This window comes from Delphinus delphis, chromosome 14 (assembly GCF_949987515.2).
Source record: "Delphinus delphis chromosome 14, mDelDel1.2, whole genome shotgun sequence".
Lineage (NCBI taxonomy): Eukaryota > Metazoa > Chordata > Mammalia > Artiodactyla > Delphinidae > Delphinus > Delphinus delphis.
In genome coordinates, this window is record NC_082696.1 from 21,808,085 (window position 1) to 21,835,854 (window position 27,770).

A 27,770-nucleotide genomic window follows, 5' to 3' on the forward strand; every position below is an offset into this window, starting at 1 on the left:
CAGGTAATCATTATATTTTCTAATTGTCCCCAAAATATGTTTTGTTGTCCATATTATGAAGGTTTTATAACTATTTTATTTAGATGCACTTTTCTGCCTTTTCCAAAGTTCTGTGGCAATCTTTGATTCTTACAGGTTTAGTCTAGCTCTAATCACTCCTAATCACCAATTTTAAGCTGTATATTTTTATTAACATTACATATAATACATATGACATTTTATATTAACTGTTGTATTACATACTTATAAATTATATTATATTATATATTTAACATATATTTTATATTAACCTATGAAATATATCTATATAGAGAAATATGTAGTACACTTAGCATGTAAGTCATAAAACTGGGTTAGAAATAGCTCTAAATTTATTTTAATGAAGCCTTTTAAAAATCTTATGATTTTATAAATAATATGTATCAAAAGTTTTCCTTTAAATGCTTTTCTGACCAAAATTAAGGGGTATTTAAAAGGATGACCAAAAGTTAAGCATTGAGGAGATATATGCTTATGACTTAATGCTGTTTGCAATGAATAACCTTTCATTGTGGGATTAATGTAACAACCATAAAAAGGATTTCTTGGAGTAGAAAACATTTCAATTTATCCAATTTCAGGCTGTTTATTTAGGAACGGTTTTGGTTTCTTGCTTGATAACTACTATGACCATCTCTTTGTGTTTCGTTCTCTTTCAGACCATTTTATCTTAGTGAAACTGGCAACTGAACTTTGCTCTAGTTGATGGGCAAAATTTCTCCTAGAATATTCATCACCCCAATATCACCCTAGTTGAAAATATTCAAATGCCATAAGAGATCTTTATAGATTTGCACTTAGCTTTTGGATGGACATTTCTACAATGGAGAGAACTGTGTTATAGCCCTGGTCCAAGGACATTACCATCTAATGCCCATAGACTACGGTGTGGGTGTGGAAGGTTCCAAAGAGAAGGAACACTCAGCAAGTTTGCAGACACCCTGGAACATGGAAGCAAGCAAGCTTTGAAAGGCGCAGCTTTGAAGACACTCCATGAGTCTGCACGGCTTTCAAGCGAACTAGCACTTGAGACCTTGTGTAACAAAATGGACACTGGGGACACAGCTCTAGGACAAAAAGCTACCTCAAGGTCTGGAGAAACTGATAAAGCATCAGGTAGATGGAGACAGGAACAATCAGCTGTTATTAAGATGAGCACTTTTGGCAGTCAAGAAGGACAGCAGCAACCACAAATAGATCCTGAGCATATCGGAAACACAGCATCAGCACAACTCTTTGGTTCTGGGAAACTGGCCTCACCTGGCGAAGTGGCACAGCAAGTCACAGAGAAGCAATACCCACCGCACCGTCTGAGTCCTTATTCATGCCAACATTCCCTCTCTTTCCCTCAGCACTCATTGCCACAGGGGGTCATGCACAGCAACAAGCCACATCAGAGCCTTGAAGGCCCTCCGTGGCTTTTCCCTGGCCCTTTGCCATCTGTTGCCTCCGAGGACTTATTTTCCTTTCCTATACACGGCCACAGTGGTGGTTATCCTAGAAAAAAGATTTCAAGTCTGAACCCTGCTTATAGCCAATACTCCCAGAAAAGTATCGAACAGTCGGAAGATGCTCACAAAAAAGAGCACAAACCCAAAAAGCCCGGCAAGTACATTTGCCCTTACTGCAGCAGGGCATGTGCCAAACCCAGCGTATTGAAAAAACACATCAGGTCCCATACTGGTGAGCGGCCATATCCATGTATACCTTGTGGTTTCTCTTTCAAGACAAAGAGCAATTTGTACAAGCACAGGAAGTCACATGCCCATGCAATTAAGGCAGGATTAGTCCCTTTCACAGAGTCAGCTGTATCTAAATTGGACCTAGAGGCCGGTTTTATTGACGTAGAAGCAGAAATACATTCAGACGGTGAACAGAGTACAGACACAGATGAGGAGAGTTCTTTGTTTGTGGAGGCTTCTGGCAAAATGAGTCCCGGCCCACCCATGCCGCTGGATATCGCCAGCAGAGGTGTCTATCATGGGTCACTGGAAGAATCACTGGGAGGTCCGATGAAGGTGCCGATTTTGATTATCCCCAAAAGCGGGATTCCTTTACCTAATGAAAGCTCTCAGTATATTGGCACTGATATGCTACCAAATCCGTCTTTAAATACTAAGGCTGATGACTCTCACACAGTTAAACAGAAACTTGCACTAAGACTGTCAGAGAAAAAAGGACAAGATTCTGAGCCATCTCTAAACCTTCTGAGCCCGCACAGTAAAGGAAGCACTGACTCTGGTTACTTTTCCCGCTCAGAAAGTGCAGAGCAGCAGATAAGCCCTCCAAACACAAATGCAAAGTCTTATGAAGAAATCATCTTTGGAAAATACTGTCGGCTTAGTCCGAGAAATACACTCAGTGTTACAACCACAAGTCAGGAGCGCGCCACGATGGGTAGGAAGGGCACCATGGACTCATTACCTCACGTTAACACCAGGTTAGATGTCAAGATGTTTGAAGATCCTGTTTCACAGCTGATCCCAAGCAAGGGAGAGATCGACCCCAGTCAGACAAGCATGCTGAAATCCACTAAATTCAACAGCGAGTCAAGACAGTCCCAGACTATTCCATCATCTATCAGGAATGAAGGAAAACTTTATCCAGCCAGTTTCCAAGGCAGCAGCCCAGTTCTCCTAGAAGCTCCTGTTGACTCTTCACCCCTTATTAGAAGCAACTCAATGCCAACTTCTTCAGCAACAAATTTAAGTCTTCCTCCTTCTTTGAGAGGAAGTCACTCATTTGATGAACGGATGACTGGTTCTGATGATGTGTTCTATCCAGGGACTGTAGGAATACCCCCTCAGCGCATGTTAAGAAGACAAGCGGCTTTTGAGCTGCCTTCGGTACAGGAGGGGCATGTGGAAGCAGAACACCATGGCAGGATGTCAAAGAGCATCACGGGTCCATCCTTGAAGGAAAAGAAGTTGATTCCTGGGGACAGGGTTGGGTATGACTATGATGTCTGTCGGAAACCCTATAAGAAGTGGGAGGATTCTGAGACACCGAAGCAGAGCTACAGGGATGTTTCCTGCATCAGCCCCTTGAAACACGGCGGAGAGTATTTCATGGATCCCTCGGTGCCATTGCAGGGAGTGCCAACCATGTTTGGAACTACTTGTGAAAATCGAAAACGCCGGAAAGAGAAGAGTGTAGGGGACGAGGAGGACACCCCGATGATCTGCAGTAGCGTCGTCAGCACACCCCTGGGCATCGCGACTTCAGATTTCGAGCCCAAATTGCAGATGCAGGAAGGAGCCAGGAGTGGATTCGGCCTGGCTGGACAGGAAAACCCTTCTCATGGTCACTCGGAGCGCTTTGACCCGTGTCGACCCCCGCTGCAATCTGGAAGTCCATCGCTTGGGTCAGAGGAGTCACCCGCAGCTGCTGATTCAGACAAGCCATCAGACGGAGGGGGCAGGAAGCCTCCCGGCAATGTGATCTCTGTGATTCAGCATACGAACTCGCTGAGCCGCCCCAATTCATTTGAGAGGTCCGAGTCCGCTGAACTCGCCGCTAGCGCCCAGGAGAAAGCCTCGTCACCTTCCGAGACCTGTGACAGTGAGATCTCAGAAGCCCCGGTGAGCCCAGAGTGGGCTCCGCCCGGGGAGACCACGGAAGGCGGGGGGAAGCCATCCCCTTCGCAGCAGGTCGCGCAGCCGCCCTACCACGCGCAGCCCCGCCTCGTGCGTCAGCACAACATCCAGGTCCCCGAGATCCGCGTGACCGAGGAGCCTGACAAGCCAGAGAAGGAGAAGGAGGCCCAGAGTAAAGAGGCAGAAAAGCCGGTGGAGGAATTTCAGTGGCCCCAGAGAAGTGAGACCCTCTCCCAGCTCCCGGCCGAGAAGCTGCCGCCCAAAAAGAAGCGTTTGCGGCTCGCGGACATGGAGCACTCCTCCGGGGAATCCAGCTTTGAATCCACAGGCACCGGCCTCTCCCGCAGCCCCAGTCAGGAAAGTAACTTGTCGCACAGCTCCAGTTTCTCCATGTCTTTCGAAAGAGAAGAAACCATGAAGCTTGCGGCACCTCCCAAGCCGGATGAGTTTGGGAAGCACTCAGAGTTTTTGACGGTCCCTGCTGGTTCGTACTCGTTGTCCGTCCCCGGCCACCACCACCAAAAGGAGATGCGACGCTGCTCGTCCGAGCAGATGCCTTGTCCCCACCCAACGGAAGTCCCAGAAATTCGGAGCAAATCATTCGATTATGGGAATCTGTCCCATGCTCCGGTGGCAGGGGCGTCGGCATCCGCGTTGTCCCCATCCCGGGAGAGAAAGAAATGCTTTCTGGTGCGGCAGGCTTCTTTCAGTGGCTCTCCCGAGATCGCCCAGGGGGAGGCCGCCGCGGATCTGAGCGTAAAGCAGGAACAGCTAGAACATCTGCACGGCAGCCTCAGGGCCACGTGGCACCACGCCCCGTGCTCTGTGCTTCCTGCCCTTCAGGCAGAGGACCCAGGGAAGCAGGTGGTGGGTCCTTGTGCCCAGCTGAGCTCAGGACCACTCCACCTGGCCCAGCAACAGATCATGCACCTGGATAGTCAGGAGTCTCTGAGAAATCCCTTCATACAACCGACATCCTATATTCCAAGCAAGCACTTGACTGAACAGCCACATTTATTTCCACATCAAGAGACTCTTCCGTTCTCTCCAATCCAGAACACCTTGTTTCAGTTCCAATATCCTACCGTCTGTATGGTTCATTTCCCAGCTCAGCAGCCCCCCTGGTGGCAGGCACACTTCCCCCATCCCCTGGCTCCGCACGCTCCAAAGAGCTATGGAAAGCCTTCTTTCCAGGCAGAAGTTCACCCCAGCTACCCCTTGGAGCCTGTGGCGGAGCACACTGGAAAGAAATCCGCTGATTATGCGCACACGAAAGAGCAAACCTACCCGGGTTATTCAGGAACATCAGGGCTACACTCCAAGAACCTTCTTCCAAAGTTTCCGTCAGGGGAGAGCACCAAGTCAACAGATACTCCCTCCGAGCAGGTTCTTCAAGAAGAGTTCACCTCAGCAAACGCTGGGCCTTTACAGTCCTTACCAGGAACAGTGGTTCCTGTTAGGATCCAGACCCACGTACCGTCCTATGGGAGTGTCATGTACACAAGCATTTCTCAGATGCTTGGGCAGAACAGCCCTGCCATTGTCATATGCAAAGTCGACGAGAATGTGACCCAAAGAACACTGGTAACCAACCCGGCCATGCAAGGGATAGGATTTAACATTGCCCAGGTGTTGGGGCAGCACGCAGGCTTGGAAAAGTGCCCCATCTGGAAAGTACCTCAGACCATACCCCTTGGCTTGGAATCCTCGATCCCCTTATGTTTACCTTCCACCTCTGACAGCGTCGCCACCCTGGGAGGCAGCAAGCGGATGCTTTCTCCAGCCAGCAGCTTGGAACTCTTCATGGAAACAAAGCAGCAGAAAAGGGTCAAGGAAGAAAAGATGTATGGACAGATCGTGGAGGAGCTTAGCGCCGTGGAGCTGACCAACTCAGACATCAAAAAGGATCTCTCCCGCCCACAGAAGCCCCAGCTGGTTCGACAGGGCTGTGCTTCTGAGCCAAAGGATGGCTTGCCGTCAGCGTCATCGTCCTTCTCCTCGCTGTCCCCTTCCTCATCTCAAGACCACCCGTCCGCCAGCGTGCCCTTGAGGGAGCCCTTCCCTCCAAGCTCCAGGGCACCCGCTCTGGGGCAGAAGTCCAGTGGGCCTTCTGAAAGCAAAGAGTCCTCAGATGAGTTAGACATTGACGAGACGGCGTCTGATATGAGCATGAGCCCGCAGACTTCCTCATTGCCACCCGGGGACAGTCAGCTGGAAGAGCAAGGGAAGGGCCAGAAGCTGCCTGCCGGCGTGCTGGTCCCCAGAGCATCCGACCCAAGCGGGAAAGTGGCAAATTCGACTCTTCTTTTCACGGACGTGGTAGATTTCCAGCAGATTCTGCAGTTCCCCAGTCTGCGGACAACAACGACTGTGAGTTGGTGCTTCTTGAATTATACAAAACCCAATTATGTGCAACAGGCCACCTTCAAATCCTCGGTATATGCTTCATGGTGCATTAGTTCCTGTAACCCAAACCCATCAGGATTGAACACCAAGACCACGCTGGCTCTTCTGAGGTCCAAGCAAAAAATCACCGCAGAAATTTATACCCTGGCCGCTATGCACAGGCCTGGAGCCGGCAAGCTTACGTCATCAAGTGCTTGGAAGCAGTTTGCTCAGGTAACAAATATTGTTTCTGAAAGCACTCTGTGTTGTGGATTTGACTGCTGAGCAGAATACGTAGTGAAGGATGTACGGAAAAAACATACAAGTAAAATGAAGACCAGAGCTGGGGAGGGGGTCCTCTGCAAACGGGCCTTACCCATTGACCCTGAACTTAGTTATGAGGGGTCAGTACCAGTCAGTACTTAGGAAAGTACCAAGCACAAAGTATCTCCTCAGCCGGGTGCAGTGAAATTCCACCGCAGGGGCTAATTCCTTGGAGTTCCTCTCCGTTCCAACCTGTGTTAGTGACCTAGCAGACCAACTTCCCTTTGATGTGAGGACTTCAGGAAATTGTGAAATGAGGACATAGAACAGGGAGTGGACACAGGAGAGGAAAGATCAGGAAGGAGGCTGCCGGGTGTTAGAACTGAACTTTGTGAACTTCTGAGGGAGGGGTTGTTCCCATTGGCTATTGTTTTACTAAAATTTATTTTTAATATATTTCTCTCAAAACTCATTTTTCCAAGGGATTAGCAGGTTCGTTCCTACATGAACAATTATTGCCTTACATGTAGGATTATAAGAATATTAATAAGGGCCACTTTGGAATTTATGCTAAATTAATAAAGAAGTACATGGAGGTCTTAAACAAAAATATATAATAAATAAAATATAAAATATATTTACTCACTTCAGTTACCATTTCTCTTTAATAATTTTTGAGAATATTTTCTAAACGTATAGAGATTGCTTGAATTGCTACTTCCAAAAACAGAACATGTTTTTAACATTGTTATTAGTGTTGTACAGTGTACGTGCTAGTGGGGTCTTGTTGGTTTTTTTTTTTAACAGAATGTTGAATTTATTCTGTAGAAACTGTCATCTTTTCTGATTTTATCCCCGTTGTCCCTTATTTTATGTAGCCAGCCTATGGCCTTTTAGCATGGAGTTTAGGCTGATTTTCAGAGATCATGGAAGAGTGGGATGTGTGCGCTGCCTCTGTGTCTTAGGGAATGCATACGAAATGATTCTCTCTTTTTGGCCTACAGATGAAACCTGATGCGACCTTTTTATTTGGCAGCAAGCTAGAAAGGAAACTAATGGGAAATATCTTAAAGGAAAGAGGGAAAGGAGATATTCATGGAGATAAGGATATTGGATCCAAACAAGCTGAGCCCATTCGAATTAAAATCTTTGAAGGAGGGTAAGGAAACACATGTGCAAATGTAAAGTATTCCATTAAATTCAGCATAAATGGTCCTGAGTGTCTGCATGGAAAAGTCGTATCTCCTCTGGTCTGAAGCATAAAGCAAATTCCTTTTTCTATACACATTTCTGAAGTCTGTCTGGTAATAGATAATGAGCTCGTGCCCTTGCTTTCATGACTTGCTTTTAATGAAAATGTCCCTATTGTATATGGTTCGAACTTCTGCCTTAAATTTTCATACCTCTAATTCAATATGAAATCGACTAAATTGCTGGACTCCTGATATTGTCTAAGTTTGTTCATTCTTTGGTATTACTTTGATAGGCATTTGTTGTGTTAGTAATGGACATATTTTTATTCTATGCTTACAAAAATGCAGTCATGCACACTCATGTATAAACCTAGAAACTAGTTTTATTTTATTGTTTTTATTATTACGTAAAGTCCAGACCTTATTGGGATTTCACCAGTTCCTTCAATACCCTCTTTCTGTTCTAGTATCCAAGCCAGGGCACCACTTCACATTTAGTTGTCATGTTTCCCCAAACTTCTCTGGTCTGTGACAGTTTCTCTGTCTTTAGGAATTTCTTTTTAAGTGTTGAATTCTGAGTTGCAGAAACTCAAGTAATAAGGTTCAATGATTTTGTTGTCTATCTAGTTAAGAAACACTGCATGTATGTGTAATGTCCAGTTTTAGATTTTGATAGAAAGGTATCTTAAATCTAGTCACAGGGGAGAAAAAGCCCAGACTTCTGCTTTAAAATTTAAAAATTTTAAAGGATGTTAACCACATTTGGGGATGGTGATGTGTCTACCTTATCTTTGCAACAGATCTATAATCTACATATTTCCATGAGCATGATTTTATTCTAATTATATTTGGAGAACAAAATAATGTTATCTGTTTGACTCTAAAATGTTGAGTGGCTGGTGATATGAAGTATCAGTTTCTCACATAGATTTACCAGTTTGGAGATGGTTTATCAAAGTTGGTTCCCTGGTAAGGTTGACCCCCTTGGATGAATGCCTAGTACTGTCACCACTAAAGCCACAGCTGTTTGTAGTCATGAAGCTTGTCTCAGTATTTTTTCACATTCCTCATCTTTTAACACAAACAAGAGAAATAGAGATTTTATCTTTATAGAGACTGAGTGATCCCTGTGACTGAATCAACGCTTACATTCATCAGTCTTCTTCATAACAGCGCACTTGTACTAGATTAGCGAGACTTCCACAGTGACTGTATGATTTGGGGAGCCCATCTCCACTAACGAAGGACACAAATGAAAAAGCATATGTGAACATTTTATTGCTGTGTTTTGATGATCCAAAAGGATTGGGCCATATTTAATTTTCTCCTCATTTCATTGTCCAACGTTATGGGCTATGTCCCAATCATTCTTTTTTTTTTTTTAAACATCTTTATTGCAATATAATTGCTTTACAATGCTGTGTTAGTTTCTGCTTTATAACAAAGTGAATCAGTTACACATATACATATATACCCATATCCCCTCCCTCTTGCATCTCCCTCCCTCCCACCCTCCCTATCCCACCCCTCTAGGTGGTCACAAAGCACCCGAGCTGATCTCCCTGTGCTATGTGGCTGCTTCCCACAAGCTATCTGTTTTACATTTGGTAGTATATATAAGTCCTCAAGTCCATTCTCTACGTCTGCATCTTTATTCCTGCCCTGCCCCTAGGTTCTTCAGAACTATATACATATATATATATATATATATATATATATATATATATATATACACATATATATATATATTTTTTAGATTCCATATATATGTGTTAGCTTACGGTATTTGTTTTTCTGTTTCTGACTTACTTCACTCTGTATGACAGACTCTACATCCATTCACCTCACTACAAATAACTCAATTTCGTTTCGTTTTATGACTGAGTAATATTCCATTGTATATATGTGACACATCTTCTTTATCCATTAATCTGTCAATGGACACTTAGGTTGCTTCCATGTCCTGGCTATTGTAAATAGAGCTACAGTGAACATCGTGGTACATGACTGTTTTTGAATTATGGTTTTCTCAGGGTATATGCCCAGTAGTGGGATTGCTGGGTCGTATGGTACTTCTATTTTTAGTTTTTGAAGGAACCTCCATACTTTTCTTCATAGTAGCTGTATCAATTTACATTCCCACCAACAGTGCAAGAGGGTTCCCTTTTCTCCACACCCTCTCCAGCATTAGTTGTTTGTAGATTTCTTGATGATGGCCATTCTGACTGGTGTGAGGTGATACCTCATGGTAGTTTTGATTTGCCTTTCTCTGATAATTAGTGATGTTGAGCATCCTTTCATGTGTTTGTTGGCAATCTGTATATCTTCTTTGGAGAAATGTCTATTTAGGTCTTCTGCCCATTTTGGGATTGCGTTGTTTGTTTTTTTGATATTGAGCTGTATGAGCTGCTTGTAAATTTTGGAGATTAATCCTTTGTCAGCTGCTTCATTTGCAAATATCTTCTCCCATTCTGAGGGTTGTCTTTTCATCTTGTTTATGGTTTCCACTGCTGTGCAAAAGCTTTGAAGTTTCATTAGGTCCCATTTGTTTATTTTTGTTTTTATTTCCATTACTCTAGGAGGTGGGTCAAAAAGGATCTTACTGTGATTTATGTCATAGAGTGTTCTGCCTATGTTTTCCTCTAAGAGTTTTATAGTGTCTGGCCTTACATTTAGGTCTTTAATCCATTTTGAGTTTATTTTTGTGTATGGTGTTAGGGAGTGTTCTAATTTCACTCTTTTCCATGTAGCTGTCCAGTTTTCCCAGCACCACTTATGGAAGAGGCTGTCTTTTCTCCATTGTATATTCTTCCCTCCTTTATCAAAAATAAAGTGACCATATGTGTGTGGGTTTATCTCTGGGCTTTCTATCCTGTTCCATTGATCCATATTTCTGTTTTTGTGCCAGTACCATGCTGTCTTGATTACTGTAGCTTTGTAGAATAGTCTGAAGTCTGGGAGCCTGATTCCTCCAGCTCCGTTTTTCTTCCTCAAGATTGGTTTGGCTATTCGGAGTCTTTTGTGTTTCCATAGAAATTGTGAAATATTTTGTTCTACTTCTGTGAAAAATGCCATTGGTAGTTTGATAGGGATTGCATTGAATCTGTAGATTGCTTTGGGTAGTATAGTCATTTTCACAATGTTGATTCTTCCAGTCCAAGAACATGGTATATCTCTCCATCCGTTTGTATTATCTTTAATTTCTTTCATCAGTGTCATATAGTTTTCTGCATACAGGTCTTTTGTCTCCTTAGTCAGGTTTATTCCTAGGTATTTTATTCTTTTTGTTGCAATGGTAAATGGGGTGTTTCCTTAATTTCTCTTTCAGATTTTTCAACATTAGTGTATAGGAATTCAAGAGATTTCTGTGCATTAATTTTGTATCCTGCTACTTTACCAAAGTCATTGATTAGCTCTAGTAGTTTTCTGGTAGCATCTTTAGGATTCTCTATGTATAGTATCATGTCATCTGCAAACACTGGCACCTTTACTTCTTCTTTTCTGATTTGGATTCCTTTTATTTCTTTTTCTTCTCTGATTGCTGTGGCTAAAACTTCCAAAACTATGTTGAATAATAGTGGTGAGAGTGGGCAACCTTGTCTTGTTCCTGATCTTAGTGGAAATGGTTTCCATTTTTCACCATTGAGAATGATGTTGGCTGTGGGTTTTGTCATGTATGGCCTTTATTTTGTTGAGGTAAGTTCCCTCTATGCCTACTTTCTAGAGGGTTTTTATCATAAATGGGTGTTGAATTTGTCAAAAGCTTTTTCTGCATCTATTGAGATGATCATATGGTTTTTATCCTTCAATTTGTTAATATGGTGTATCGCATTGATTGATTTGCATATATTGAAGAATCCTTGCATTCCTGGAATAAACCCCACTTGATCATGGTGGATGATCCTTTTAATGTGCTGTTGGATTCTGTTTGCTAGTATTTTGTTGAGGATTTTTGCATCTATGTTCATCAGTGATATTGGCCTGTGGTTTTCTTTCTTTGTGACATCTTTGTCTGGTTTTGGTATCAGGGTGATGGTGGCCTCATAGAATGAGTTTGGGGGTGTTCCTCCCTCTGCTATATTTTGGAAGAGTTTGAGAAGGATAGGTGTTAGCTCTTCTCTAAATGTTTGATAGAATTCACCTGTGAAGCCATCTGGTCCTGGGCTTTTGTTTGTTGGAGGATTTTTAATCACACTCAGTTTCAGTGCTTGTGATTGGTCTGTTTATATTTTCTATTTCTTCCTGGTTCAGTTTCAGGAGGTTGTGCTTTTCTAAGAATTTGTCCTTTTCTTCCAGGTTGTCCATTTTATTGGCGTATAGTTGCTTGTAGTAATCTCTCATGATCCTTTGTATTTCTGCAGTGTCAGTTATTACTTCTCCTTTTTCATTTCTAATTCTATTAATTTGAGTCTTCTCCCTTTTTTTCTTGATGAGTCTGCCTAATGGTTTGTCAATTTTATCTTCTCAAAGAAGCAGCTTTTAGTTTTATTGATCTTTGCTATTGTTTCCTTCATTTCTTTTTCATTTATTTCTGATCTGATCTTTATGATTTCTTTCCTTCTGCTAACTTTGGGGTTTTTTTTTTTTCTTCTTTCTCTAATTGCTTTAGGTGTAAGGTTAGGTTGTTTATTTGAGATCTTTCTTGTTTCTTGAGGTAAGATTGTATTGCTATAAACTTCCCTCTTAGAACTGCTTTTGCTGCCTCCCGTAGGTTTTGGGTCATCATGTTTTCATTGTCATTTGTTTCTAGGTATTTTTTCATTTCCTCTTTGTTCTTCAGTGATCTCTTGGTTATTAAGCAGTGTATTGTTTAGCCTCCATGTGTTTGTATATTTTACAGATTTTTTCCTGTAATTGATATCATTCCTTAATCTGTGATCCATCTTCTGCCTGGTGGTAATCAGCTGTTTATTCCAAGAAGTGTGTTACCACCTCTTATTTTGCCGATTGCAAAGTGATAAGTTCAAAAAAAAAAGGACTACTGACCAAATTTTTAAGTGTATATGTTTCTTATTACTATTTAATTCATAGACTTAGTAATTTAATTAAACATACCTTTTAATTATTTTTTAAATCCATTAATTCTTTTTTCCTTTTAATTTTTAAATTTTATTTTATTTATTTTTTTATACAGCAGGTTCTTATTAGTCATCAATTTTATACACATCAGTGTATACATGTCAATTCCAATCACCCAATTCATCATATCTTTCAATTATTTTTTCAAAATCCATTAATTCTTGTATCAAGTAAATTCATGGGTCTGCAGAACTGTTGAAGGGTAAATATTTTATTTGTGCAGACTTTTCTAATATGGTTATATTTTATACAAAATTTACTCTATTTTCATTCTGGAAGCAAGTTAATCAGCTGAGACATTAAAATAGTGTTATTTGAAGATAATACATTGTACATTAAGTACAATGATGGGCCTGGGCCACAGTAAGCTTAAAGTACCCTTCCCTGAAGAAAAGTTGCTTTCTATAAAATTATTTGTTTTATTCTATATTCCTTAGGTAATTTCATCCTAAGGTAATGTCATCCTTAGGTAATTTCATGCCCTAAGTTTGGGGCAGAGAATAGTGATATTAAAAGATGAAAGATATTTTGCATCTTTAAGTTCTTTTCTTCTTTATTACAAAAGACAATGTGAGATGAAAGATAAAGTTCAAAATAGTTTTGAAGAAAAAGTTGACTTTGGAAATTCCTTGTCCCTAAGTGGGAAAGATTTAAAGGAGCAGAAAGCATGCAAAACTGACTATTCATATTTCTGATACTAGTCAATTCTCACCTGGATTGGGACTGAACAAAAGATAATCTTAAGATTAAATAGTATCCATAGCAGAGTGGATATTTAAATATGTTGCATGGATTTTCTCTCTTAAATATTCTTCAGTGGATTTGACAAATGAATTTGAACTTGCTTTTATTTCTGATGATAGATTAGCTAGAACAAAATAGAGAAGTTTGCAATGCTCTTAGAATGTAAGACGAAACAAAACAAAACTGTAAATCTAGTGCCTTTAAGTCAGTCCACACTGAGTTAAGGCATTTTGTAGGTCACTTTACCTTTTGAAGTTATAAAAAGAGCCCTTCGAAAGGAATATCTTCCCAAGAATGACATTAGACCCATAATTCTAGCCTGAGATTTAAGAGATAATGGTATTCATTGAGTTATTCAGTAGAATGCTGCTATACTGTATGATAGGTCATGTTTCCCTGTATTCTAAACAAAATGTGATGGATGGTGAGCACTAGATAGGTTTCTTCCATTGATAATTACAGTGAATACCTAAGACTTTGCTCATCTAACTGATTTAATTAAACTAGAGGACCTCATTTATCCTTTCAAACTTCTCTATTAAATCCTTCCAGAAACGAATGCAAATTTGATTGAAAAATAGAATGTCTAGTTTTCATTATGTAACAGTACCTTCCAGAAGCCACTTGAAATTTAGACTTCACTTTAGTACAGATTCATGGTCCTTGGGAAGAGGAGATCAAATCTGTAGGCAACAGTTGGTGAGCTCAGCTCAGCCTGTGTAAGCTAGAAATTTCTGACTCTCGTGCCAGGATTGTAAAAATAGAGTAGAAACTTGCAATGAAGAATTCTATAATCAGTCATATTTATTCTAGCAAATTCAGAGGGGTATGCACATCTTAGATGATGGAATATTAGCAAATGATATGTGATGATTTAAATATGCTAGTATAACTTTTTGGATGTTTCTTGGCCAGAGGCAGCGAGGTGCACAGCTCTGCAACTCTTTGAGGCTTATATAAGCCCATTGAACATCTGTACGGAGTCCATATATTTACACTTCATAGAAGAGCCAATTCCGTTTTGAACTCCATGTAGAAAAAAATTCCCTTTCATTTACAATGCCAAATCTGTTCTTTCAGGACTTTACTGCATAGATTTCACAGGCTTTGTAGAAATAAAGTTGAATAATTGTAAAAGTCCCTCCTAAAAATTTGTCTTGCAAATGATTAGCTTTTGGTTTGATGTATAACGTGCAAAAGTATTTGGAAACACACTGTATTTTCCCTTTTTTAACAGGTATAAGTCAAATGAAGATTATGTATATGTCAGAGGACGTGGACGTGGAAAGTACATTTGTGAAGAATGTGGAATTCGCTGTAAGAAACCGAGCATGCTCAAAAAGCATATCCGCACTCATACTGATGTCCGGCCTTATGTATGCAAGTTGTGTAATTTTGCCTTCAAAACAAAAGGTACAGGTCTGATTTTTCTTTCTTTTTTTTTTTAGAGGAAAAACACTTTTTTTAATGGCTGCTCCAGATTCTGAATACTGTTTTATAACCGTCATCGACAATTAGTTGGTTTTCTTTGTGAAAATGTGACCCCACAAAATGTATTTTCCTCTTCCTGTTAAGTGGTCTGAGGATGTACATGAGACAGTGAGGCTCCTTTTATGACCTAAGTAAGAGCTACAGACTTAGGTCCAGGCTCGTTGTCTCGAAGGAAGTGGCTAAGAATTGCCTGGATAGCTATTACCTCATGTTGGAAATGTTATGTGGTCTAGAGAATCTTTGCACCGGTATTGAAATACTGCAGGGAGATAATCCGTGCCATGGCATTAGAAAAGCAAGGCAGCAGCTGGAAAGAAAACATGTGCCCATGGTCAGTTTCAAGATTATAAATGATGTAGAGACCCGCGGACTCCCCGGTGGGCCCCTCCATCCACACTTGCATTAATTATGCATAGAAATTTGATAGCTTGTATTCTGTGTATTTATCAGCACGGAGACAATTTCTTACTCTCAGGCCATGGCTATTAATCTCATAAAACTAAGACTTGCCTTGAAATGATATTCTCTTTTTTTAAAAAATATCTGTTTTTAGAAGGTAGATTTATATGAAAATATTTTATACTAAAAGGTTGCTTCCATTATATTTCTATCATTTTATAAAATTATGAAAATGCTTATAAACCCAGTGTTCTCAGAATACAAACAGTAGTGAATTAGAGGTGGATGACTTCTGTAGAAGTATGTTTTACTACTTACTGTAGAAGTACTAATGAATCCTCTAGACACACCCTCACTAACCTCACACTAACATTTTCCAATGTTTTAACTTTAGATTTGCATGCCAATTAATCTGCTCCACTACCCATCAAGAAAAATAAATATCAAATAAAATAATCTTTGGTAGAGAAATGTGTACCTATTTTCTCTTATACACAAAATCCTAAATTGTCTTTATTCGTTTGTCAGAAGTAAAAATGTGTAGCCTCTCAACGTATCTGTTTCTTCTTTATTAAAAAGATATTTACATTATAAGTATGCCTCTTTGTAAGCCAGAAAGAAGGGGAGGGAGTGTTCAGCTGCATTTCAAAGGAGATAACCATAATGTCCTTTAAATACCATCCACTTTTGCACAATCAAGACCTTTTATGTAGAACTTCACTGAGAGACTCCCTAGGACATAAGAAAATATAAACTTTGGTTTTAGGAAATAATGCAAATCCGCCAGTCATTACAACTGGTATTCCCTGGGCATATGAGTTAACTGTAAGTATAGCTGCATGAAACACTGCGTGAAGAAACGTCACATAGCTATTTCTTTTGACCCAAATTAAATTTGGCTTTGAACCATTGTCTTGGAGTTTTAGCAGGAAATAATTTATTCTTGGTCATTACTGGAGTTTCCTTGTCACCCTTCGGGAATGTACAAATGTCTTGGAATCTTAAAAAGAGCAGATCATCCTGGGAAACCCCTCGCCAGCCAGTTTTCACTTCCGGCTGAAGTGCTTGTTGTCATGTCATCTGAGCACAGAATCAGAGCACACTTGTAGGACCGGTACCTCCTCTGTGCCTGTGTCACTTCTCCAGGTGCCCTTTCCTGCCATCCTGCTCCCCTCTCTTTGCTATAATCCTTCATATGTTCAAGACTTTAATAAGCCAAAGTCAGGGTGGGGTTGTTTCTGAGCCCTATTTCTAACTACAAAACTACCCTGAGGATGAGAGCGCAAAGCCTCACTGCCTACTTGAAACGAGTGGAAAGAAAAATATAGAAGAAGAAACACATACTAAGCTCTAAATTATCTTGACATACCTAACATCTACATATGTCCACATACTCAGATCACTTGCACTCTTATAGAAGCAGATGACTTCCATTAATTTATAGATATATTTAATTAATTTACAGATTTTAGAATTCTTGATCATGTATCTATAAAAATTGTTTAGATCTTTAGAAAAATTGTAGATATAGTTTTTTTGATAAAAAAGAGCAGTAAGGGCCAGGACATATTTCTATGTTTGGAGTTATCAAAATACCACATAAAATTTGTAGGTATATAAGCAATAAGCCAAATGTTAAGTAAAAAATAAAATAATATAAATAAAATAATAAACAACAGTGCCCCAGTTTAGAGTTGTGGCTCATATATTACATTAATAGTAAGCTAGACACTCTTACAAGGGGAATAAACTATTTCAGCAGGCTGGGTTTCCATCTAGATTCAATGAGCCTACTCTTAAAAATAAAGCATTTGCTGCTATGTTACTAAAGCAGCGTCAGAGCGCAAAGATAATAATATGGCCCTTACAGCTGAATTACTTCCTGGATCTCTTTTGATAAGTTATATATATGACATGGAATAATATATATATAATTTCATAGATCCTAAATCAGAGGTGATTGGATCAGTGTTTTCATAATTTCTCACATTCCATATAGCAATTATATAAATCTATAGAAACACACATATGTACTTAGGTACACGTATAACCGTATAGCCAGCTCTTCATATCTGTGAATGCTGAACCTGTGGATATGGAGGGCCAATTGTACTACACCATTTTACATAAGGGACAATTGTGTATGTCTTATCATCATCATAATACATATTTGACATAAAATTCTTTCTTTTTTCGTAGAACAGTGGGAGTTTCAAGATAAATAAGAAAGGAATTTTGCTGCTCCAGAACTTTAGAAGCTGCTGTCATAAACTTTGCTGATATATGCCAGATGGATAGATGCTAAATACTGAGACTAATGCTTCCTATAAGTAGTTAGCTAAGTATTTGTATGGATCTTTGCATTCATTTACAGGATTGGCCCCAACATTAGTTTGCATATATTTTTTCTTCTGACAAGTGAGGATCCTGTGAGTTTAATCTTTATCTGATCAATGCCAGAAGGTCTGGGGTCTGGTGGATATGTTGATGACAATATTTCATTCTGAAGTTGCTCAGAGAGGTGTGACCCAGCTTGTGCCATCCTGGTTTTATGGAGTCCAAGGAGGTGGGCCCAACTGGGCCAAAGATATTAGATCCCTTCTCAGCCAGGAAAGCCTGGGATTCCCAGTTGTACTTGAGCCTACTCTTGAAAAGCTGTGACCCTAGACTTCGACAAGTCTTCTAGAATGCAGAAAACCTGAGGTTGGGCTGAAGCTGTCTGGGGTTAATATCTTCAGAAGCCAAATTGTTCCTCTTAAGTTTGAGACAAGGGGTAGGGGCGAGAAACAAATCTTTATTATCTCAAGTCAGTTCATTTCACACTGAATTTTGCAGCAATCATCACATTTTGGTAACCAATTCATTGCTCTTTTTTTGGCTGTATTTTCCAGGAAACCTAACGAAGCATATGAAATCTAAAGCACACATGAAGAAATGCCTGGAGTTGGGGGTCTCAATGACATCAGTGGATGATACCGAAACCGAGGAAGCAGGTATTTCATACTTTAGTTGACTGAACTCTTTACTGTGCGTGCTGGAGCTTTGTGGCCAAGGTGGTAAAATAAATTTAGGTATTTAAAAAAGATACTGATCACATTTCATTTTACTAAATACTAAATATAGAAAAGAAGTCTGACACATTGAATTGCTTGAAACTTACTGAGAAGAAATGCATTTCAGTTCTGGCTGAGGAGGTTGAAAGGCCTTACTATGGAAATACTTCTATCTAGAACCATAAAGGAGATCTAATTGCACCTAAGTTGTGATGGTGATTTAAAGTTTATGAAACTTTTTGGGAAACTTGAAAAGCATTTTGTCTTATTTTTCCTATTAAGAGGAAATCTAGTAGTAAAAATAATCCATCACTAACCTCAATAGAAAACCTGAGGGTCAGCTGGGCCTCGTGAGGTCTTATACCTATAGAGACAAGTCTTGCTTCTCTTTTTCCTCTAATACCATCATTAACAACATTGCATACCCATTTATTGAGGGTTTTCTATGAGTGGTATGATGCCTGAGTTATAAGGTCCTACTATGGAGTCCGTATTACAGGGTGGAGATGAAACCAGATAGGTACATAAAAAAAAAAAAAAGAACCAATCTAGAGTCACAGAGGTATGTGCCCATGTGTGTTATAGGAATTCAGAGATAAGACTGTCTCTAAGGGCTGGAGGGTTGAGGAAAGCTTTTGGAAAGAGATGGGGCCTAAATTAGCTCCTAACCTTCGTATTTGGATCTTGATCTTCACTGTCTTTGTTCAATTGCTTCAGAAACGATGGAAGATTTGCACAAAGCGGCTGAGAAGCATAGCATGTCCAGCATTTCAACTGATCATCAGTTCTCAGATGCTGAAGAATCGGATGGTGAGGATGGAGATGATAATGATGATGATGATGAAGATGATGATGACTTTGATGACCAAGGAGATTTGACACCAAAAACAAGATCAAGAAGCACCAGTCCCCAGCCTCCTAGATTCTCCTCCTTACCTGTGAATGTTGGCGCCGTGCCCCATGGGGTTCCTTCTGATAGCTCCCTGGGGCATTCTTCATTGATCAGCTATTTGGTTACTTTGCCAAGTATTCAGGTTACTCAGCTTATGACACCAAGTGACTCATGTGAAGATACTCCAATGACAGAATACCAGAGATTATTCCAGAGCAAAAGTACAGACTCGGAACCAGACAAAGACAGGTTAGACATCCCTAGTTGTATGGATGAAGAATGCATGCTGTCTTCAGAACCGAGTTCCTCCCCAAGGGACTTCTCACCCTCCAGCCACCACTCCTCACCAGGATATGATTCTTCACCCTGTCGAGATAATTCACCAAAGAGGTATCTGATACCCAAAGGAGATTTGTCGCCTAGAAGACATTTATCACCTAGGAGAGATGTATCGCCCATGAGACATCTTTCACCAAGAAAGGAAGCTGCCTTGAGAAGAGAGATATCACAAGGAGATGTTTCACCAAGAAGGCATCTGTCCCCAAGGAGGCCAGTGTCACCTGGGAAAGAGATCACGGCCAGAAGAGACCTCTCTCCCAGAAGAGAGAGAAGATACATGACCACCATAAGAGCACCATCTCCCAGAAGGGCTTTATACCACAACCCACCGTTGTCCATGGGACAGTATTTGCAAGCAGAGCCAATTGTATTGGGGCCTCCTGTAAGTATAATTAGCTTTCTCTTTCTAATATATAAGTCCAAGCACATTGGAGTCTCTTGATGACACACTAGTGTGAAATGTATTATGACATGGGTCTCTCTCATGGGGAGGAGTAAATTTGGTTACTGAAAATAGAAGGAAGACATTTTTATTGCATGCTATTGTCAGTAACATGTCTGTGGTATTATCCCAAGTGTAGTATTACATCAGAGAAGAGCATTTCCAGCTGGTCACAGGGGCGATCTTTCTAAATGCTTTCTAAACCTAACTCCTTATTGACAGGAGTTGAAACCTTTGCATGAGTAGAAAAGGTGAAGTCTTTGGAATAGCATGGCTGCCTAGACAGACATTCTCAGGGACATTTAGGTGTCATTTATGTAACTCTTTGCCAGGTAAGGATTCTGATTCAGGCATTAGCATTGACTTTCAAGCAAAAAAATATTTTAAAATAAACTCATTCCTTTGCCCACAGTGAGTGGACATGTGAAACCAGTGAGGGATCGGAAGAGGGGAGAATGAACCCCTTGGTATGTTTATAAATGAAAGGCATGAACATGTATGCTTTTCTTCCTGGTACCGCCACTTCCTGCTACTGAGTGCCCTTGTAAAGTGAGATCTTGAGCCCACAGAGAATGGGGAGTTGGGAAAGCTAAGGGAGAAAGCACCAGAGGCGATTTCTATGGTATGCCCTCATTATAGATTAAGATAACAACGGCAGCAATTATGGATGAAGTTTAGGCAGTGGGCTTATGCAAATCCATAGAAAAGCACCTGCCCTGCGTCATTCCACCAGCGTGGTAGACCTTGATGTCTCTTTCAGCTTGTGTAGGGTTTTAAAAAATGAATGAAGCAGGCACCTAGTGTAGACAGAGGAATGATACCTTTGGAGTTTGGTCGCTTTAAGTGTGCTTTTTGTTTCCTGGGCTCTATTCTTTGCCATTCTCCTTTTGCTCTGGATTTCCATCATGTGGGTCGGCACTGTCCTTCACAGCCAAAGGAAGCGCTACCAGCTCCCAGCTCTACCGTCTTATCATTGCCCTAGTGGTCACCTTCCTCCCTCTCATCACCTTTTCACCACCCTGAGTTATATGCTTAGGTTGTCATTTTTGAACTTTAGGAAAACTCCCTGCTGCATTCCACTCCCCTGCCCCCAGCGCCCTGTTTACAAGCCCGCCACCAGCTTAGTCTTCATGATTCAACTACTGCGGAAACATGTGTAGCTATCAGGACTACTTGTAACTATTTGTCAAACAAATAAATTAACAAGCTAAGAAAAAGAGGGACATTTCCACAGGTTTTTTGTGTCTTGGTGGTGCTAAGTAGAAAGCAGGGCTCTTCTGAAGTTCATGCTATTGCAGCATGAATAGAGTGAGAAATCCCTCCGATACCAGGATACCACATCCAGGGTGTAAAATGCTTTTTCTGGTATAGACCCAATGATGCTGATGAAGTGTGTGAGATGAGGCTCTCCTGTTCCTGATCAGCTACAGCCACAAAAAATAACCCTTTGGTGCCAACACACTGTTGTTATTAAAAAATAATAGCAACTCGCAGCCAACTTGGGCAAAGGAAGTGAAGGAGTAGACTGAAGGACTTCATCTAATTTTTAGATCTATGGCCAGAAGGTTGTTGTTGGAAGGAGATTGGTTTTTATTAGTCATTGACTTTGCACCAGTTTTTTTTTTTTAATACCAGTTCACCTGTATACTTAATATTATTGTTGAACTTTACCATTTATGAAGCCCAACTGTTGAGCCTTTGGTCTATTATCCAGTTTAATTCTCTGTAGAGAATTCTTAGCAGGCTGCTTTGTTCATGCGATAGAAAGGAATAGACCTTGGAATCCTCCCTGAGGATCCTCCCCAAGCAGAGACACTTGGTCTCGAACGCTTCCCGTTTGATGCTTTACCACACCTTTTTGGAGGGGCTGCAGAGGGTTTTCATCTTTCTATGATGTATGGACAAGATTTTCATTGCCAGAGCAAAGAAGAATCAATGATCCTATGAGAAGTACGTCTCCCGATTGCTGTAGTAGATGAGTGCTTCCCCCTCTCTATTATTTTGGAATAACCCTAAAAATAATTCTTTTTGATGGAAATTCTATTAGCAATACCTTGTTGTTTAACATTGACCAAGGGCTCACAGGGCAGTGACCGTGGCATGAAAGGACCCTGTAGTCCAGTGTGGCTTGCTCATTACCTGGTTCAGTCTGGAGTGGTAGGTCCCAGGGAGCAGGTTTGGAGGAGGTGATATGCAGTCACTGAGATTCTAGTATCCTGCTGTTTCCTCCCTAATGCCCTCCGGTTAGTGTTAATTTTAAGACAGATGATAGATAGGTAGATATATGATAGATAGAAAGGTAGATAGATAAACAATAGAATGGGAAAGAGAGAGAGGGAGGAAGGAAGAGAGGAAGAGAGAAAAGAGTTTTTTATTCATTCAGTAAATATTTTTTGAGGGTTTATCATATGTGGCTCAAGGATGATGAAGAAAAAATTGTACAGTTTCTGGCCTCATCTTTTTTAAACAAAAAGTTTTCCTTTTCCATTTTTAAAGTTTTGGTAGATAGATAGCAAGGAGACAAAGAAAATGTGTCCTGGTCCTCGGTACAGTGTCCGTGAACATTGTCTAGTAAAAGTGTCGTCCTACGGTTCCATCCCTTTTGCTCTCTGTGTGATCTTGAACAAGTCAATTAACCTCTTGGCCACAGTTTCTTAATCTGTTTGTGGCAGTCAGGGGGCTGGGCCAAGCAGATTTCTGTCCTTGAAAGAACTTGCCATTCAGCTCTAAGGAATGCAGTGAGCTGACAGCCTCCAGCTGTTCATACCTTCAGGCTAGGCCTCCATTTTCAAGCCAAGGTCACATTCTCCCCTGCAGCCCCCAGTCAATGGCTGAGCCTGGATCAGCCCCAGCTGACCACCTGCTTCCTCTTCCCATTACCTTCCCATACATTAACTCCCCGCTCCCCCATCACCACCCCCAGCTGAACCTCTTGCACCCCTACCTCCTTCTGAGCCTTTGCTTCCAGAGGACCTAGTGACACTGTTGAAAAGATGAGTGGGGTAAATATCTGGTACATGGGGTATATGTATAGATATACACACACATATGCATGCACTTAACACAACCCACACATGCATTCATTATTCATCTTTCCGTATCGAGATTTTTAAGTAAGATGGGAGTGTGTTCACGATATTACAATGATAAGGTCCAAGTTATGAGAATAGTGTTGCAAATGGAGTAAAAATTAGGGTAGAAAAATCTTCTTGAGAGTTTATTTGGAGGGTGAAGAAAGGGTCAATTCAAGGACAGAGGATATGTGGAAAAGGCTGGCAGTATTTGGAGCCATGGAAGTGGTTACATGATAGGAATTGTACTTGTGCACTTGCTTCTGTGACTATAATCATTTAATTTCTGGTCAGTAAAGGTCTGACTATAACACTTTTACTCTTAACACAAAATTCTGTTGGCTATTGAACATATTGAATACCTCCTATTTTTAGAGGACAGTTCACCACTCCCTTTGTTAGACTTGACTCAGAGATCTCATGAAATGGGACAGCTGTGTCTCTGGCTGCCTCACAGACCCCCATTCTGATTAGGTGTATGCAGTGGACATCACAGAATAGCAATCAAAAGCAAAATGGAAAATAGCCAAGCTACATTTTGTTTTAAACTTTGAATCTGTGATAATCGTGATTAAAAGAAGATTCATTTGGTTAGCTTCAAAGGTCATTATTGTAGGCATTATACTCTTCCACCTTACGTGGTGATGGATGAAGGAAACATGCCTTTTTTCTAAACCGGAGCAAGTACAAGAGGCATTTTTTTTTTGGTAGCATTTAAATGATTCTTTCTCATACCATAAAATTCTCCCCTTACCTAGCTTATGAGATGCTTGTGGTTATAGGGTTGATGATTACATGATTTCTCCTGCACTTTCAGCACAGGTCATTTGTTTTTGGCTTGAATAAGGTGAAGCCCAGAACAGGGTAAGGGCCAAGCCTGGTACAGAGTAGCAGAGACGATGCATAACTTATCGTTCTTGAGCTGGTCTCACGATCCAAATAGAACTGGATGAATCATTAATGGTATAGAGCATATCTTGAATTTTAGAACTGAAACATCCTTGAAATGAGTTAGAACATTTTTTGGTCTCTCCTGATTACTACCATATTTGCCACATTTGTATCTCTCTGATTTTAAGTTCTCAAAAAACATAAAAATAAAAATACAGTGAGTCTCTTTTAGATGACGATTCATTAAAAGAATGAATCTCAGTAACTGAAACCTCATCATCTCGTCAAAACCTGATAATCTCACAGTATAAGTTGGGTTTTGCTACAGAAACAATTATACAAAATAAGTTCTCCATTTTCAGGACTGGGACCATAACATCTGGAATACTGGCCCCCAATTTTAAGTATCTTAATCCATTAATTGCCAAGAAGATATTTAAGTGGAAATAGTAGTATAAACAGAAGAATTAAAACACAGTCATCTTTGGTTCCCAGCTGTGTAGTTGAATGCAAGTTGTAACGATTTGAAATATTTACTATTAACTACTTTGATGCATAGTTTCCATACTAAGTCTGGCCTTGAATTAAGATTTGATGGAGAAGCTGTGATCATCTGCCTCGATGTCTCCTGAGCAGGAATTTATTCCTTTAGACCAATGTCTTGCACATTGGAGTAACCAGTTTGTGTTATCTTATCACCACCATTTTGTCATCTGTTCTGTAGAAAACTAAAAAAAAAAAAAAAAAAAAGCAAGCTAATTTTCAGGCTTGTCACTCCATTTCTATTCATCAACACTTAAGAAAAATATTAAAAATCTGCCCAGTATGTAAACAGATGGTAATCTTTTAACTTCCTTTTGAATTAAAAAATCTATTATTAGTGTTTCTTGGCTCAGTAAAGTGTTTTTGGTAATTATCCATTATTTTCTTTTCATTCCATCTTATGAACAAAACAGAGCTGTAACATGTCTCTGTACCTAGTGGAAAACACATTGCATGATTTATTACATGGCTGTTTAACAGCAAAGGCAACTTTTCACAGACCCACCGCCTCACTCAAGAATCCTAAAAGACCGCTGAGAAATTCTCTTTTGTCTTGAGAAATAAAAAATGGGTAAAAAGATCAGGGAGTCTCCACATGTCTTGAAAGAATGAGTGAGTGAGTGAATGAATGAAACAGCTTGACCTAAGCGTGAAGTGTGATGGGTCCTAAGCGTTGTGCTCTGTTTCCCGATGCAGAATTTAAGAAGAGGATTACCTCAGGTTCCTTACTTCAGTCTCTATGGAGACCAAGAAGGTGCTTATGAACATCCAGGCTCCAGCCTTTTCCCTGAGGGTCCTAATGACTATGTCTTCAGTCATCTTCCACTCCACTCTCAGCAGCAAGTGCGAGCTCCTATCCCCATGGTGCCAGTTGGTGGGATCCAAATGGTTCACTCCATGCCGCCGGCCCTTTCCGGTTTATACCCTCCACCCACATTGCCTCTGCCAATGGAGGGCTCTGAGGAGAAGAGAGGAGCTTCAGGGGACTCCTTCGCCAAGGATCCCTATGTGGTTCCTAAGCAGCACGAGAAGCGATCTCCTCACGCTCTGCAGTCATCTGGTCCACCTAGCACACCCTCCTCTCCTCGGCTACTGACGAAACAGAGCACTTCAGAAGACAGCCTGAATGCAACAGAGCGGGAACAGGAGGAAAACATACAGACTTGCACAAAAGCCATCGCCTCCCTCCGGATTGCCACAGAAGAGGCCGCTCTGCTGGGGGCAGACCAGCCAGCTCGGGGGCAGGCGCCCCATCAGAAACCCTTGGAAAGTGCACATGTTAGCATTAGACACTTTAGTGGACCTGAGCCAGGTCAGCCCTGTACCTCAGCTACCCACCTTGACTTGCATGATGGTGAAAAGGACAATTTTGGTACATCACAGACTGCATTCGCTCACTCCACGTTTTACAGCAAGAGTTGTCTGGATGACAAACAGTCGGGCTTTCAAGGCAGCAAAGAATTACCCTCAAGCACAGAGGAAGGCAAGGAACCTTTGTCGGAAAAGAGTCAACTACATTGATCTAAGATGCATGGAGACTTTCATTTCCACATTTTCCCCTTTGTTTTTGTTTTTCTAGAAATAGAGGTAATCAAGTTTATAGCATGCCTGTCCTAAGTTACAGTAGTTTGCTATTATATATACTTTTGTTATATCAGAAGAATTAGGTAAATTAACAAGTCATCATGAGCCTGACCAAAACAAAATTTGAAATTAACCTATTGGGTCTGGTACTTTTAAAATTGTACAGATGTTTGTGCCTTTTCTTTACTTTGCTTATATTCTTATAAGCATTTTTTAGCAGTAATTTGTACATATTTTAGAATTTGTGTATCTGCTTTGTAATAAATGTAATTTCTTTCCTTTTTTGGACACTTGGATCTAAATGATGTAAAGCAAAACAGCATCAATATATATGTGAGGTTGCACTAAAACATATTTTTATATGATTAAAACTGAACAGCTTTTATGTACAGCTCTGATTCTGTAATACTAATATTTATTTACTTTGTTTCATAAATTGTACATTTTTTCTTAATGTTGTGGATTGCTTTTCTATGTGAAGCATGGGATTTACTGTTGCGTAACTAGAACAAAAATGTATATTGTAAACAAGATATTTAAACTAGAGTATCTTATTCTGCACTTATGCATTAGTTTAAAAAAAAGATAAAGGATGTATCAGTCAGTTCTTAACTCTTGTAAATTTTTTTGTCTCTTGTTTGCTGGATTGACTATAACTTAAGTGCTGATTGTGATTTTAAACTGATAGTACCGTAAAGCATTAAAGTAAACAATGTGCTATTGTGAGTTTTTTCAAAGCTTTATAAATCAGTTATAAATAATATTAAAAGTATTTGGTCTTATGTGAACATGTTGATCTATATACTCATCTAAATATATGGGAAAACATTCCACCCCATGTAAATATGTACAAGTGCATCACTGGTACAATTTTATGTAACTCAGTTGGACACTAGGTTGCCACAGACCTATGCTAGGGTGTCTTTAAAAATTAAAGTGACAAAGCACATGGGACTGTGTTGAGCTTGGTTATCGGCCGGCCCGGTGGCTTGGCAGGCAGTGCTGTGCGCTGCCCATGGAGAAGACCTGGGCTTAGCAATCTCCTTGGTTCTTGCTGCACGAGATGGTGATTGGAACTAAGGCTACTACAGAGGGGTCGCGCTTGGACTGAGGGGTGGGTGTGGAAGTGGGGAAGGGCACGGAGACCTGGTCCCCAGCCCTTCCTGTCAGCCAGTCTGCACGGTAACAGGGTTGGCATCAGCTCTAGGGGAAGCCACTTGACCCTACTGCAGAGGGGAAGAGTGTCACACTCCTGGCTATCTCAGGGGGAACGGGAAAGGAACTTTCCAGGGAAAAGAACTTGTGGGAGGATAATGTCTTTTGTAGATAACATTTAGAATGGGTTTTTGTTAGCGTGGACAGTGGGCAGAGCCTTTGTAGGTTCAGAAGAATGGAAGGAAGGGAAGGGGTACAACACATGCGCGCGCACACACACACACACACACACAATCTGGGTTATCTTTGTGCTATATAGTGGATTATAATTCTGTGAAACCAAGTTTGTATATTGAATTACATTAAGGAGTGTTCTTTAAAAAGAGAAATAAATATACGATTACATGCTTGAGGTGTCTAGTTTTTATGTGTTGTTTTACATTTTAATTTCCCAATTTTGTTGCTGCAGAAATTTTGAGGCTACCAACATACCATCTGTGCTTTTAATTGCTAGGCTCTGCCTATCCCGAGGTGTGCAGAGTATGAACGCTTTTAGCATGTGAGAAGGCAGTCATTGGCTTCCATATGTCATCCGATTAGAACAGAGAGT

The 27,770-nt window shown here is 40.6% G+C and overlaps 1 protein-coding gene across 1 annotated transcript; it reads left to right on the forward strand.

Annotated features, from left to right (window-relative positions):
• Positions 1 to 827: 827 nt before the first annotated feature.
• HIVEP2 (HIVEP zinc finger 2) lies at positions 828 to 27,563 on the forward strand. The gene is made up of 6 exons (XM_060029871.1): positions 828 to 6,254; positions 7,289 to 7,443; positions 14,538 to 14,713; positions 18,082 to 18,183; positions 18,961 to 19,856; positions 25,118 to 27,563. The coding sequence occupies exons 1-6, from the start codon at positions 1,086 to 1,088 to the stop codon at positions 25,940 to 25,942; spliced, it is 7,323 nt and encodes a 2,440-aa protein (XP_059885854.1). The 5' UTR covers positions 828 to 1,085; the 3' UTR covers positions 25,943 to 27,563.
• The last annotated feature ends 207 nt before the right edge of the window (positions 27,564 to 27,770 follow it).

What these genes read in the sequence shown, in the direction of transcription:
- HIVEP2 (XM_060029871.1), top strand. Translation starts at nt 1,086, where the DNA reads ATGGACACTGGGGACACAGCTCTAGGACAAAAAGCTACCTCAAGGTCT. An exon ending in TTTTGCCTTCAAAACAAAAG is followed by an intron (nt 14,714 to 18,081) that starts GTACAGGTCTGA and finishes TGTATTTTCCAG; the next exon opens with GAAACCTAACGAAGCATATG. An exon ending in CAATTGTATTGGGGCCTCCT is followed by an intron (nt 19,857 to 25,117) that starts GTAAGTATAATT and finishes TTCCCGATGCAG; the next exon opens with AATTTAAGAAGAGGATTACC.